The sequence below is a fragment of the Ptychodera flava genome, chromosome 1, assembly GCF_041260155.1.
Source record: "Ptychodera flava strain L36383 chromosome 1, AS_Pfla_20210202, whole genome shotgun sequence".
NCBI classification, from domain to species: Eukaryota; Metazoa; Hemichordata; class Enteropneusta; family Ptychoderidae; genus Ptychodera; species Ptychodera flava.
In genome coordinates, this window is record NC_091928.1 from 53,814,731 (window position 1) to 53,831,108 (window position 16,378).

At 35.1% G+C, this 16,378-nt stretch overlaps 1 protein-coding gene across 1 annotated transcript in view; it reads left to right on the forward strand.

Moving 5' to 3' along the window:
- The window catches only part of LOC139145732 (centrosomal protein of 128 kDa-like), a 32,042-nt gene extending 15,693 nt beyond the window's left edge, over positions 1 to 16,349 (forward strand). The window contains exons 2-8 of the mRNA XM_070717044.1: positions 8,555 to 10,415; positions 11,316 to 11,801; positions 12,217 to 12,299; positions 13,707 to 13,770; positions 14,132 to 14,395; positions 15,209 to 15,676; positions 16,110 to 16,349. Of these exons, the coding sequence (XP_070573145.1) occupies positions 11,387 to 11,801; positions 12,217 to 12,299; positions 13,707 to 13,770; positions 14,132 to 14,395; positions 15,209 to 15,676; positions 16,110 to 16,249 (1,434 nt within the window). The 5' untranslated portion in view covers positions 8,555 to 10,415; positions 11,316 to 11,386 and the 3' untranslated portion in view covers positions 16,250 to 16,349. The remainder of the gene's footprint in view (positions 1 to 8,554; positions 10,416 to 11,315; positions 11,802 to 12,216; positions 12,300 to 13,706; positions 13,771 to 14,131; positions 14,396 to 15,208; positions 15,677 to 16,109) is intronic.
- Positions 16,350 to 16,378: the final 29 nt, after the last annotated feature.

Here is a 16,378-nt window from a genome sequence, read left to right on the forward strand (position 1 = left end):
GTAGGACCAAAAATGGGAAAAATTGCCCCAAAAAGCAACAATAACAATTTCACCACAATTTGATGGACAGAATCATGCAAATAACACACTTTCCAAAATATATACAAAAATTTTATTCATTTGTAGCATGCACTTGAACAGGAGAATTGAATGTCAGCCAGGGTATTAAAATTGTATTGAACACCATACAACAAGTCATATAATTTACATACGTTACATGACGTCACTTTTGATGAGAGCAGTGCCTAAATATTACTGAAGGCACAAGTTCATTGGCATTGACTTGATCAGCAAAATATCTTGTACCAAATCTGATTCCAGTAAGAATACGATGGTTTTCAATCGGGCTCGATCTTTAGTAAACTGAAATTTAAAATTTTGTCAGACGAAAATTGCCACAAAAAGTTCTTGATCCATAAAACCTTACTATTTGTTCTCAATGAAGTCAGACTCGTCAATTTGATATAGCTCTAAACGAATAAGATGGAAATAACTAAATCTGAAATTTAAGACTTGACTACAGAACTAGCAAATTACAATCACCTTGACTTGACATACAGAACCACTTTAATTTTGTCTCAAATTAACAAATGGTATCAACCATAACACAGCCGGTATTATGGGATGTCTTCCAATCTTGAGTAGACGTAAAATGCTGCAGAATTGTTACATTGACATTTGATGATATTTATAATGTTGCCAATTATCAAGTTAAAGAGTTCTTTAATTAATGTAAGCATACATGCAACTGTTTGCCAAATAACTACAGTTTGAATTCTCAAAAGTGGTACTAAGAGACGTTAAAAGTCACTACATGAAGTGAAATATGTCAATGATCAGCAAACAAATGGCACTTCCAGCTTTCAACAGTCCTAATGCCTGTAAAGTGGACTTTGGTCTCTGTGCCAACTTATATTGGTCTGGTTCCAAATCACCTAGGGTCATACGTGCAGTATTTTTTAATGTCAATCTCGTTCGAACTGCTAGTTTAGCTACTCTGTGGATTACCCAGTTTTAGCTTCACATTCTCATGCATCTGCAAATAAGGATAGATCACTGAATAAGATTCATACAAACCAAGGTATATGTTAGACAGTTTTACAGGAAGAAATTGTGTGGTTTGTTGAATTTCCAACCGAATGGTGTTGTTTACAAAAGGTCAACTTACAGCCAGTATGGCGACTTTTATTGCCTTGTTTGTGCATGCTCAGTTGTCAAGTAAATATCCTGCTCAAATTTCCTCTTTATCATAAAAAAGCTACAGAAAAACTACTGTTGTGATTCTTTTGTTGGCTTATTATTTACCGGTACCTTGATGATGTTAATTCCAATGAAGAAAGCCATATCATACAGGCTATAAATTTATCAGTTCTTAAGATTGGCTAACTAACGGCAACTCAAATGATTCACCAAGTGACTTAGAGACTAGCGTATGCAACTTTCATCATCATTTGTACAAAACTAAATGAGGTCATCCCTTTGAAATAAAACAAAATTTGATGGATAAACCGTTTGAGAGAAAAAAATAGCGTCAATGACACTGTAGCTCCCATCCTGGACTATTTAGTGTTTGTTCTCTGGTCAGATATTTGAACATGTGTGAAAGGGATAAAGTGCATGAAGTGAAAATACTTAAATGTAATGTACTGGAGACAGTGAAATATGTTTAATGTATTTATTCAGAATATAAAATGGAAAAAATACAGAATTAGAAATATCGAATACTGTGATACAACCATTAACTAAACAAGTCATTGAACAATGACAGTCCCTACTTGTAATAGGAGTATTAGTCTTGATGGGGCAGGGAAATGTGGTCATTAAGAAGTATCACTGGAGTGTATATGTTGAGATCTATGGGCAAATAGGTCTATGTCGTTGTTCCCAATTTGAAACACATGAGGCATGTCTTAAGTTATGGTTCTAAATCGGGAAAAAAGATCAGACCTCTAGCAGTATTGGCCAGCCAAGAAATACATATGTGCATAATAAATGAGGTACAAGATGTGACATCTTAAGGTCTAATATCCTATCAAAATTGGAGGGTATAGAACTTGTGGTTACTGAGATATGCATATATATATGTATAATCAAGGTCAAAGGTCATTGAGGTTACATGACATTTTGAAAAAAAAATTATATTGCTAATTAATCCCTATATGCCAAAAAATCAGACCTCTAGCTCTATTTGCTTGCCCAGAATTAGATGTGTGCAAAATTAATGAGGTAAAGCATGTGTTGTCATAAGGTCTCCCATCCTACTAAATACAAAGGACATAGCACTTGTAGTTACTTATTTATTGACATAAACATATATTTTAGGTAAAAGGTCATCAAGGTCACATGACATTTGGTCAAAAAATTTCTCTCCTATAGTTATCCCTATATACCAAAAATCAGACATCCAGCTCTATTGGCTTGCTCAGAATGAGATATGTGCATAATTAATGAGCTACAATATGTGGCATCATAAGGTATCCAATCATACCAGATATGAAGGGTGTAGCACTTGTGGTTACTGAGTTATGGACAAATATGTATATTTGAGGTCAAAGGTCACCGAGGTCACATTACATTTGTCAAAAAAAATTCTCTCCTATAGTTATCCCTATATATCAAAAATCAGACCTCTGGCTCTATTGGCTTGCTCAAAATTAGATATGCACATAATTAATGAGGTACAATATGTGGCATAATAAGGTGTCCCATCATACTATACATGAAGGGTGTAGCACTTGTGGTTACTGAGTTATGGACAAATATGTATATTTGAGGTCAAAGGTCACCGAAGTCATGTCACATTTTGTCAAAAAAGTTGTATTGCTAGGTTATCCCTATATACCAAATATAGTTATCAAAACAAACCACCAATTGTATGAAACATGGGCCTAAATACAGACAGACTGACATTCACAGACTGGCACAGAGTGATGACATTGACCCCAAGTGTGCCTTGGCCCATGGAGAGTGATAAAGATATAACAAAAAGCTGAATGTAATGATAAAATAGTTAAGTATAGGCCTACAGACACTGAGGGTGAATATGTTACAGCAATTTGATTAGTTTCTTTTTGTTTTCTACTTCTGTGATAATTTTTAAGACAATCAAACTGCAAGGCAGTTTTAATATTTAATTGACATAATTTAATTTAATATTTAATATTTAATTATTTTATATAATTTAATTGACATACATGTTATCTTTTACAAGCACACAGCAAACTGTTCTTGATTTTCATTTACAATATTTGACATAGACTGAAATACATAACATGCAACCAATATTTACATTTGCCCATGCACCAGATACTTGGAGAGATTTCAACATGCAATCATTAACTCAGAAACCCTATAGGGAAAAGTAAACATTGTTTTCTTCCAGAACAGCTGGTATATCCACATCTGGAACAACTTACAAACTTAAAATTACACAAGGATGATGACACAAGAGATAAACTTAAACTGTGGTGAACTTGACTATTCCTTTCAAATCCTTACCTAACTTGATTGACATCTTAAACTAAAATACACTGCATGTTTAATGGCACACAAAAATACATCAGGGGTGTACCATTTGATAAAAGGGGGTTGTCTGGAAGATTGATGAGGAACATCTTTTTTATCCGATACACTGTACATTCTTTTTTTCCCACTATCCCACCTTTTCTTTTTGACAAACCTTCTGTGGCTGATTTTTTTATTGACATTTGTTTGGATTTTTTTCAAAATCTGCCAGGACCCCCCCCCCCCCCCCCCCCCCCCCCCCCCCCCCCCCCCCCCCCCCCCCCCCCCCCCCCCCCCCCCCCCCCCCCCCCCCCCCCCCCCCCCCCCCCCCCCCCCCCCCCCCCCCCCCCCCCCCCCCCCCCCCCCCTCCATCACTCTTTAACATTGAAAAAAACTTTGAATATATTTGTTGGAAACCAAACCTGCTGAAATCACCTCAGCTATGTTTTCTCATTATTTTTACCGCATTTCAACACCAAATACAGTTTACCATTTCAAATGCTTACTGAATCACAACATTATCTTAAACATAGGTGCCAATGTCCCTGAAGCTACTATAGACATGGATACAAAATTAAGTATTTCCTGACTGTATGAAATCATCTCACTAAGGCCATCCTAGGGACCTGTTAACCAAATATTAAAGCTGTCTGACCAGCGGTTTGAAAAAAAAAAAGCGACCCAATAGTCGACAGAGCTCTGCTGTGTTATGTAGAGAGCAACTTTTTGTGACATATGTATTGATGAAGATGGTTGAGATCTTTGATAGCTCATTTCAGGATGGCCTGACCTAAAATGGCAACATTAGCTGCAAAAATACAAAATTGATGATTTCATCATAATTATGTATAAAAATGTATACCAAATATCAAAGCTATCACATGAGTAACTTTTGAGAAACAAATATTTTGACCAAAAATGGCAAAAATGACCCAAAAATACAAAAATTGAAGATTTCATCAAATTTCACTATATCACACTAGGAGAACCCCCAGGAACCTGTATACCAAATATCAAAGGCATCAGACAAGTAGTTTTTGAGAAACACATTTTTTGACCAAAAATGTCAAAAATTGCACCAAAAATACAAAATTGCAGATTTCATCATATATTCTGTATTTAGTTTATCTGTAGGAACCTGTATACCAAATATCAAAGCTGTCAGACGAGCGGTTTTGATGAAATAAATTTTTGACCAAAAATGACAAAAAAATTCCTTAAAAATACAGATTTGCATATTTCATCACAATTTGAACAAATCCAAGTTGGGTTATCCCTAGGGACCTGTATACCAAATATCAAAGCTGTCTGACCAGCGGTTATGAAGAAGAAGATTTTTTACCAAAAACGTCTTTTTTGGCACTAATTTGCATATTTTCAACAATATCAAAAAATCAAAAAAGCACAATTATTTCAGGTCAGCCCAAAGTACTTACATGCTAATTTTTCATGTAATCTGCTCAGTGGTTATTGAGATTTTCAATTTTGACTGTTTTTACATTTTTTCACTTAATTTGCATATTTTTGGCAATGACAACTTCATTTGAACAAAATCTCATCTACAGCCCATCATCCATGTACACACCAAATATCAAGATGAAATGTGCAGCGGTTTTGGAGTTTTTGATGTTGACGGACAGACATACAGACATACAGACATACAGACATACAGACATACATACATACAGACATTTCCCTAGCCTATAAGAATAGCTTCCATTGCCATATATACATATGGCTATGGGAGCTAAAAATGAGACAAATTTAAAAAGTTTATATCTGCGAATTGGAGAATATTTAATAACAACATTGCTAAAAAGCTAAGTATCAAAGTTGAAAGCTGTAAAACCAGCAGTACTAGAGAAAACTTTTTCTCAGATAGGAGTGAAATAATGCCCATAACAATGCTAAGTGTCTTTGTACACTAATATGCCCGGAGGTCCATATATCTTTCTTTCATGAATTTGACTTTGTTGTGTGTACCCGTGCTTTACTGTCTGTTCTGTGCTGTTTTGTGTCTCTGTTTATAACTAGTGTATTATGAATTTTGACCTAGTGTTATGGATTACGGATAGGTATTGCGATTATGAGACTGTGCTAAAGATCTGAACCAAGTTTCATCAAATTTGCTGCAGTATTTCTAGACTTATCACCCTAATTACAGAAATTCATCAAATATGCAAATTAGCAATTGATTATGCAATACTGACTGTGTGCTATCAGAGCTCTGTGTGACGAACATCTTTACAAAGTTTCAACAAATTTAGTGCAGTCGCTGAAGAAATAGAGCTCTTCTTCCGGACGTCATTGTCAATGAAAAAGTCCTCGCTTTTTTAATAAATATGGCCATATTAGATCGGATCACAAAAAACATCGACGTGTGTATGTATGACATAAGGGGTAATCTTTTTACCCAGTTTCCATGAAATTGCTCCAGGCATCTCTGAGATATCCCAGGCTGTGTCAACGGACGAACGCACGCGCGCACAGACATGACCAAACCTATAAGTCCCCCCTCGGACGGTGTCCATGGGAACTAACAAACTCACAATCATAGATTCACCTAAAATAAGGTCAGTTGACTGTGAAAAAGCATTGTGTGTTTTGCATTTTGAAACAAGCGACCTAGCCGCTGATATAGCTCTGCTGTGTTATGTAGAAAATAACTATTTTTGACACATGTGTAAATGAAGAGTGGAAATCTTTGATGGCTCATTTCAGTGGCAAGACAAAAAATGGCAAAAAATAGCTGCAAAAATGCACAATTAAACATTTCATCACAATTTGAATCACATTAAATTAAGAACATACCTAGGAACATGTCAACCAAAGCTATCGGATGAGTAGTTTTTTGAGAATCAAATTTTCTGACCAAAAATGGCAAAAATTGCCCCCCAAAAAGCCAAAATTACAGATTTCATCATAATTTCAATTTATAATATCAAAATACCGGTACTTACTGGAAACCTGTAGAGCAAATATCAGAGCTATCAGACAATCAATTTTTGAGAAATAAATTTTTTGACCAAAAATGGCAAAAAATGCTTCCAAAATACAAGATTGATGATTTCATCACAATTTCACTATATCACATTTACAGGTAGTTCATCTGTAGGAACCTGTTTACAAAATTTCAAAGCTATAAGACCAGTAGTTTTAGAGAAACATAAGTTTTTACCCAAAATGACAAAAATTGCTCCGTAAATAAAAAGTTGTAGATATTATTATAATATGAATATATCACATTTTGAGAAATCTTTATACCAAATACAAAGCTGTCAGACAAGCCGTTTTGAGGAAACAAATTTTTTGACCAAAAATAGCAAAAATTGCCTAAAAAATACAAGTTTGCTTTTTTCTGCACATTTTGAACAAATCAGAAATAAATCGTTCCAAGAGGACCTATGTACCAAATATCAAAGCTGACCTGATGTTTTGAAAAAGAAGATTTTTAAATATTATTTGACCAAAAATGACAGAAATTGCCTTAAAAATACAAATATGCAAATTTCACCACGATTTGACCAAATTTAAGTGAGGTCACCTAGAGTGAACTGCATATTAAATTTCAAAGCATTCGGACTTGAGGTTTCAGAGGAGAAGGCAAGTGTTGATGGTGACGGACGGACGACAGATGATTGATGGACGGAGGAATGGATTGACGAGGACAGAAAATCAGCCTATTTGATAAGCTTCATGTCACTGACAGCGGAGCTAAAAAAACTGAAAATCTTAAGCATTCTCATAGCAGTGTGAATCTAGGATTTTAAAACATATGGGCCCCTCCATAAAAATTGCCGGATTTTAGAATTTGGTTGGCATCACTCTGAAAAAGCACAGAGGAACCCTTTTATTGTTTATCAGTCGACATGTATTTTACATTTTCCACATTTCATGGATTTTTGTTCTTAATATAAACATCAGCGGTATACTCCAAGAGATGAGTTTCACGTTTTGAAAGGTTTTCTGAAGGAAATCTTAAAATATTATGTTTTTTTTAAAAAAAGCCCACTGGGCAAAGTTTTGAACTACACAATAACATTACCAGTATTTGACATTCAAAATGAAAATCATTATGTGGAGAATGGATAATTTGGTTTCAAGCAACAAAAGAGAGTGAGCTTATTTTATTAGTAACTTTTAATATGTCTACACAACAAAAACTGCCCCATTTGGATTCAGAAATTCAATATCAAAAGCACTTTCATAAACCTTGCCAGTTTTCAGTTGGTGTATGGACTGTTAACACCTGTGTGTTTTGTATAGTCAAGCTTTGAACCAGTCTAAACTTAGTAGAAGAAAAATACCGCAATTTTTCGGTGTCGCTCAAATTTGATCAGAATTGGTATATACCAGTATGGGTACCAAAGATCAACAATACATAATTGTTTCTATCTGTTCAATGCAGGAAAATTCTACGCTGATGTTATGACAATGATTTCTGCACAGTACAACCAGAAAAACAACAAGAAATATTTAAACCAGCAAAAAAAGAATGGCAAAAGTAAATAAGGTCTGAAACTTTAGGTACTGGAGTTCAACTTTAGCAACATGCATAGCAGAAACAGTTAGTCCCTCTTAGTTGGACCATAGACAGTCTTCCCCCCTCTACTGTCTATGGTTTGATCTGGTCTGTTAATATGTAACAGTTCATAAACAATGACAGGAAATGACTCAAGCCTGTTTCAGACACTGGCCATCACTCCTGCACATTTGCAGGATTTCGCTTTTTCTTACCTCATATGCACATTTTTGACACTGACAAGTTCATTTGAACAAATTCACATCTCAACCCCTGCATCTACCTGTACACCAAATACTGAGATGGTAGCTTTGGCGGTATGGGAGCCTTTGTGTGTGACGGACATACATCCGCACATACCCACAAATATACAGACATACAGACGCCACTCAGACTCATCATATAAGCTCTTTTTGGTATTTATATATAAAACCAAATATGAGCTAAAAATCCTAAAAGCAACTTAATATAATTCCTCAGAATCCAAAGATTTTGAAAATTACTGCCTTGTTTTCTCTTTTGATACAGGTCTCTTTTGTAAAACAAGTATTTTAAAGATTTTCATATTCTTGCAAGGACATTGAACTTTAATCAGTGAAGAAATCCTGTGAAACCTAGATACTTTGACACTGACTAGCTTTATATATGTTGTATATGCATATGGTAAATTGAAATATCATGCAACAAACAAAGGCCAATATGGCAGCACTGCTTGTATCGACATCCTGGAACAAAATTCCTCAGGGTTCAACAACTTGGCAGCTGATCAGTGATTTTTGTGAAAACACACTGAAGAAGTCGCCTACTGAGTTGTCTGCAATTCACTGCACTGTCCTTGATGTTGATCTGAGCATAGATTTAATAAAGGATGCTGCAGCACATAGAGTGAACTTAATTCCAGCAACAAGACCACAATGGTTTGATCCTGCTGAAGATCCACCAGCAATACACTGGCTTCTCAATCATGTCAACTACTATGCACACCTGCAGAGTTTGCAAGATATTAAACATGTAGTTGCATTGTCACCAAAGACAAAGAATGCTGCATCTGCAATACATAAACAACTCTTCCCAGAAGCCAAACTTCACCAAATACCTTCAAAACCTTCAGCGTTGTTTGTTGCAAATTTCTGGGATAAAGATGAGCTAGGTCTCACAGCATTTCACAGATCTCTCGTCCAAGATTTCTGTGAAAGAAAGGCAAAAAGTGGAGAAGCCCTGAAAGCCTACTCTACTGTACTCAATGTTAATATCAGTGATGACCAGAAGAAAGATGCTGAGAGCTGTGGTGTTACCTTGATTCCAGCACAAACAAAGGCACTAGCAGATCCTGAAGATGAACTTCCTGCATTGAAGAGGTTGGCATATCATCAAATATACTACCCTGACCTGAGAGAATTGGAAAATATCCAGTATGTAATTGGTTATGGTCCAACTACAGGACTTGCAGCAGCTGATATCAGAGCAAAACTGTTTCCTGGTGCAAAGTTAGTTCTCATCAATCATGTCTGTCCAGAACATAACTGTCTGCAAACTATAAAGAGCAGATTGCAGGACTTTGAAGAAAAGATGCTGCGTATGGCAAGTAAAGCAGACCTGATATTTTCCATCGGACCCAAAATCCACCAGTATTTTCAGAATGCATACAGGGCTGAGTACGATGGTAAACACTTGTCAGAGATTCCACATGAGAGATATCTCCCAAGACCTTTCAGCTGTCAGTTGGGGATCCACAAAAAGGGGAAATTCAACAACACCACATACTAACCTGTGGTCAGTTAGATGTGCAGGAAGCCATAGAAAAGTGTGATGTCATGGCAGCTTCAATCGGTACTGCAGCTAATAAGTGGACGGCAACACACACATACCCGCCACTGTGGAAGATACAGGGAGTGTCTCAACAAGCAGACAAAGACAAGACTGTTGAAAAGTTCATATCTGGCAAGATGAAGTGTCCTCATATCAAGCCTACACTTCATTCAGGACATCAGCAAAAGCTCTGCTTCGAGTTTTGCAACAGTCACACCTGTGCCTGCCTTCACCATGTTATGCTGACTACAGTTTTTATGGATTAGAAGCAATGGTATCTGGTTTACCAACAGCTGTCGATGAAATTCTCATCTGGCTCACTTCATCATGGAAATACTTTGAAGATCATGCTGATGACTTTATAGTCAGAAGTCCAGAAAAGTACCTGTCAGATACAATAGTTAAACATCTAAAAAACACAGCTGTTGCCTTTAAGAAAGCAAAGCAGCTGAAAACAGACTTGGTGAACAGTGAAGTCATATCAACAAGTCATGCAAGTTTGCGACCCTTTTAACTGCACCTGACCAGACACAAGGTGGAGATGACAGTGGAGATCAAGCAGTGGAGAGATATGAGAAAGGTATTTATCTAGTTTGAATTTCTACAATGACTGTGAATTTTTAAAAGGAAATTAAATAGTCATCAATTTTGAAATCAAAGTTAACATTAAAATTAATTTCTTATTGCTGTAAATTGTAAAATTGTATGTTTTGTCATATCATTTACAAAGTTTCCCAGTGAAATTTTAAGAAATTAGATTGGAACTGTAATTTATGATTAAGGAACAGCTTTTGAAAGAATAAGTAGTATAATGTGGTATTGCTTATAAAGCATGCAAACTCAAATTAAGGTGTAAACAAAATCATTTACATTTCTCTTCTGGTGATTGTAAAACAGCCAAATAAGACAATGAAATCAATAATTGACTGTAACAGCAAGGATTAAATTGAATTTGAGAAACACTACAAATAACTGAGTAGATTATGGAAAACACAACAGATGAAATGTCCATAGTTAACAATTCACTTAAGCTTCACTTATAATTTTGGAATTTTCCTGGGTCGAAAAGATGGCAGCAAAGGCTAAATTACCAACATAAGCATTAATTAGATATAAATATCATCATATTTGCAACAAAAATTTCCATCATTATTATTATTATGATATCAATACTTTCCATGAGACTGATTCAATATTAACAAAGGTTATTCCTTGTGTAATTTCACCATATGTTTCTGTAATATTTTCCAAATTTTATTGAAACAGCTTGTTCTAGGGTGTGTAAACACTAATGTACACCACTGTTATCATTATTTGAAAGATGCAGGGGAACAAGTCACACCCCTCCAAGCAAAAGTGACATGTTATAATTCATGTCACTGTAAATATGAATACAAAGACAGTGTATCAAGGAAAATTTTAGTCTTTTGTCCTTTTTTGTCCATTTACGCTGTATTCTTTACATCATTCATTTCCACAGAGTCTGTTGATGTACAAATAGAATTGGACGACCATGTCTATGACCAATGTCTTAAAGAAATAAAAGAAGAAATGAAAGCCCTCCCAGCACAACTAAGAAAGGAAAAGATGGAGGAAATGGTGACCAAACTGAATGCTGCATGGAGAGACTGTAAACATGCAATGAAACGTAAAGTAGAAGGAGTAGTGGCTGATGAAGATGACTGTGGTGATGTAAAGAAAGTCTGCAAGAAGATACTTGGTGATGAGGTGGATCCAACAAGTTTGACAGCAAAGTCCTTGGGAATCTTACTTAGGTTACTAACTCTTTATAATCTCTACAGAGTAAAGCAGACTTGTAGATGTGGAAGTCTGGCCAAAGCATTTGAACCACTACTGATAACAGATGAAATGAGGGAGATTGCTGCCAAAGTTGGAATCAAACTACAGTTAAAGGCAACATACAACCAAGAGAGGTTCAAGGAAGTTGAACTTTTCTTCATCAATCGTAAGTTTTGATGATTTACACAGAATATTTCGTAAAAAATGTAATAATAATTGAATATGGTTTCGGGAAAGTTAATATGATAATTGTTACAGTATTAGGTGTGTCATGATATGCTTTTTTCTTTCAATCACTATTTTATCATTCAACTACTCTTTTTTTTTTTACAAATTTAAATTTATAAAAAATGGCTAAGGAATATTTTGGAAATGTTTCTTGAATTAAAACAATGGCCTATTCAATGAAATAAATGAATAGTATGCCTCTCAATATGCTGATGCATAATCAGTGAGTCATTAATATCCTTTGCTCTATATTGTACAATCACTCAAGACAGCTATTTTGGTTTTCACACTGCTGTAAAATCATAGAATATGCCTTTATGTTGTTTTAAATATTGCCATACATTTTGCTGCAGGAGATGGTGGTGGAATTCAACCAATGAAAATCCATGATGTCCTGGCAGAAGACAGTGCTGAAGATGTGCAGATGAGTTCCAATGTGAGTAAAATACTAGTATAATGGTATTTCATTTCATTATGTTGAGATAGTTTGCAAAGACAGTTATTGAATTCAGTAAATTCTAAATTGAATTCAAACTCACAATATATGGCACAATACCTATTATGACATGGCAATGGTAGAATTAGAATAAAGTTTTCTTGTAATAAATCCAGGCAGCATGGTTTGATAAAACATACAGCAAAATGTGATAGCTTTGATTCAAGCTTGGTGAATTTCAAATGTTACCAGTAGAAATCTGTGCACATGTAAACACACAAGAATGTTCATTTCAGCTTCCTTTGTGAGTTTTATTTGCTATAAGGCAAAAGAAGTACCGTAAGTTGTTAAAGTAGTTCTTATCTAAATCCAAGGGATTTAACATTAGCTAGTGAATATACTTGACTTAATCACTCCAACACTGACAAAACTTACCAATGTTGGTTGTCTATGATGGAACATACCTTTTGACTTTCAAAAGATATGAATTTATGAATTACAATGTATCATTAATAACAGGTCATTGCAAATGCCATAGTCTCAACTTGTCATTGGGAATCTGGAAGTAACTAATTTGAAGGTGATAATGCGCATGAAAAAAGAAATGAGGGTACCAATGCCAATATTGGATTGGATTGTAAACAAGGTGTATGAATTGTATAGCGTTAAGTCCTTTTGCAAAGTTGAAGAGAATTAGGTATATTGTGGAAAGCCAAAATTAAACTAATCAGCAAGAAACTGGTCCAGGTGTCTACGTAATGGCTTTTGATATGAAAAAATCACCAGGCCTTATATGAACAAAAAATGCTTCCATATTCAGTACAGAAGAGACTTAACACAATTAACAATTTATGCTGTTAAATGCATCTTGACTGTTAAATTTTTGCATGATAAACATCTGCAGCAAGTTTTATCATATTTAGTTAGGTCAACCAGGAAAGAAATCGCTAATTAGAAACATTTTTTCACTGTTTAGAGACCTGAATTTAGTACAGATAACAATGAGTTTGTCCACCCTACTTACAAATATGCAAATTAGCAATTACCATGATCATGCGTAAAATCTTTGCACAGAGTAACAGCTCTGGTATATGAATATCTGTACAAAATTTCATCCACTTTGAGTTAATATTTCTTTACATGTTACTGGAATTATCAAAATTGTTAAAAGATGCAAATTAGCAAGTTATTGATACTGAGTTATTGATCTGCTCCACATTGCGTTATCCTTGTACAAAGTTTGAAAGCAATTGGCTAATGCATGCCTGAGATATCTGCGTGGACGGACAGATGGACGGAAAAGAAACCACAATTCCCATGAACTTTGTCTGCAGGGACTAATAAGCAAGCATGAGAAAGTTTTGCATGCAAATGAACAATAATGAAATAATCTTTATTATTTTGAAGGCTGCAAAAACTGGTTATGTTGAAGATAACGTCGTAGAAATTTCTGAGGATGACCTTAAACAGGGTAGGTACTACTAACTTTATAGGGTTTACCATTGACACAATAGAATTATTCAGCATTTTGAATCAGTGAAAAACAATCAATAAAATATCTCATCAACATGACATCATCAGCATACTATTTATTTCTAATTTTATGTCATTTCACCTACACACACAGAATGACTTAATTTATACCAGTATACACAGAGCTTAATTCATAACAAAAAACCCAATATTTTTATCAGGGGCCAAAGTAATACATCTCTTGTCACATCCCAAAAAATAACAAAATCAAGAGGTATTCAACTATGTCACTTTAATTATCTTTCTATTCAAATTAGTTGCAACCTAAGTCATTTTAATATTAATTATTTTTGATGCAGAAAAGGATCCATCAAAGTTGCTGCTACTTGAGATTGACCCAGCACTGGAAATTAAGTCATCCACTGAGACTAGTGTACAGACAATGTTCAAAGCTGAGAAGTGTATCAGACTGAAAGGAAGGCAGTGTGATATGCTGCAAGTACTGACAACAAATACAGACACAGTTCAACATATCCTATCCTGTAGACAGGATGTCTTAGCACTACTGGGTGTTACAAGGTATCTCTTGACTGATGCACCAACTCAGAACATGGATACTCAAGGTAACAATTACTGCTATAGTGATTGATCCAAAGAGGCCAAGTCAACATTACCTACAAGTATTGTTGGCAAAAGAACAATTTCACTTAGGGCTAACTTATGGTGACTTGCGTTCCTGGATTAATATCAAGAAATCTGTTAACTATTTTCAGTGAAATGAAAACATCAAAAGTTTTACACAGGCATACCAAAAGTACCGTAGTACCGTATGTTATTAGCTTCTGATGGTGTATAATCTGAATTGTTGGAAATACTCTGTATACATTTTCAGTTTTCAATAACAAGAAATGTGAGTAACAAATACAATGTGTGTTATGTCATAACTGTCTTTATGAAGATTTGACTGGAAATGTTATTTATAATTTGAATTAATTCATGAGTGTAGAGAGCAATTTTAATTACTTCAAATGTGGCCATACATGTACCGGTAAGTGTGATTAAAAACTGTTCAATTAAACATGAAAATTACAGCTCAGTGATTGAAACAGACAGTATGTCTGATAAACTGTATTAACGGGTATGTCCATGCTGGGTAGCTTTGTATGGAATGTTATTTCATATTCAACATCAAGAAGAGAGGTTGCTTGGTTTATACAACTATGTTAAAAGTATCTTTTTGAAGACATACTACACAACAATTTGTTTTTGAATACTGTGTATGGGAGTATGTATTACTTTTATATTTCCCTAAAATTATGTAATTACTACTTGCAAGAGACAGCCTTCACTCAGATCAGTCACTTTGTTTTTCCTGTATTGAAAACATTTACCTTGATTGTCATAGTCTTTAATGAACTATTTTTCCCTCATTACAGAAATGGAGGTACAGCTCACCAGAGATGGCACTAAAGTTCTAACTCTACCAGTATCAGATGAAAGTGTCAGTTTACTTGCTAGAAGTTTACTTCCATGTCAAATTAGCCAGATCCAAATCACAGAGTACATAGTTAAGCAGCTGTTAGCAAAAATAAGTGAGAAAGATCTTCAAAAGTCAGTTCTACAGCATCAACTAGATGAAGCTAAACAGGAAAAGGCTACTTTGGTAGAACACATTAGAAAACTAACTCAGACAATAGACATAACTGAAAAAGAATTGACCAAACGTGCTGACAAGTCTATGCATGAGAAACTTTCATCTGAACTGGAAGAGAAGGAAAAGATCATCAGTGATCTAGAGGCAAAACTGTCAGGTCTGGAAGAGATACAGTCTGAGTTGAAAATACAGGGACAGGATGAAATTAAAGTTGGAAGTCAATATTATGAAGACGAGGAAGGAACAAAAGGTAAGATCTTTTGAGTCTCTCCAACTTAATGACAAAAAGACTATAAAACTAATGATTAGATATGATATTTTGAATCAAGGAAAACTAATCATAATGCAAAAGTGAATTCTTAGAAAACATGGAGTAAAGTCAATGCTTTCAGACCAAGATTTATCAAGCATTAAATCAGAGCACAATGTCACTAAATGTACCTGTTGGTAATTTGGGTCACTCCAAGAGACTGTTAATCTGAGTCACATGAATATGAATATCTATTCATGTGACTCAGATTAACAGTGGCTTTGAGTTGTGTTGACAAGCTAAATAGTTGGGGTGTTTCAACAACTTGCAATAAATGTTCAAAAAAAAACATTACCAAAAGTTGCAGACACTTCTTAACCTTTAGAACTCAGACAAAGATTAAGTCATGTATATTCTTTAAATATGTTTGTAGATGTCATTGGCACTACACGTGATGATGCTAAGAGTAAAACAAAAAAACTGACAACCAAAAAGACAAAACACTTCCACAAAGTACAAGTGTCAGAGATGGAAGTGAGATGGAGACAGCCACACCAACACAACCTGAGATGACTGTCAGGAATGGAAGTGAGATGGAGACAGCCACAGCAACACAACCTGAGATGACTGTCAGGGAGGGAAGTGAGATGGAGACAGCCATACCAACACAACCCGAGATGACTGTCAGGGAGGAAGTAAGAT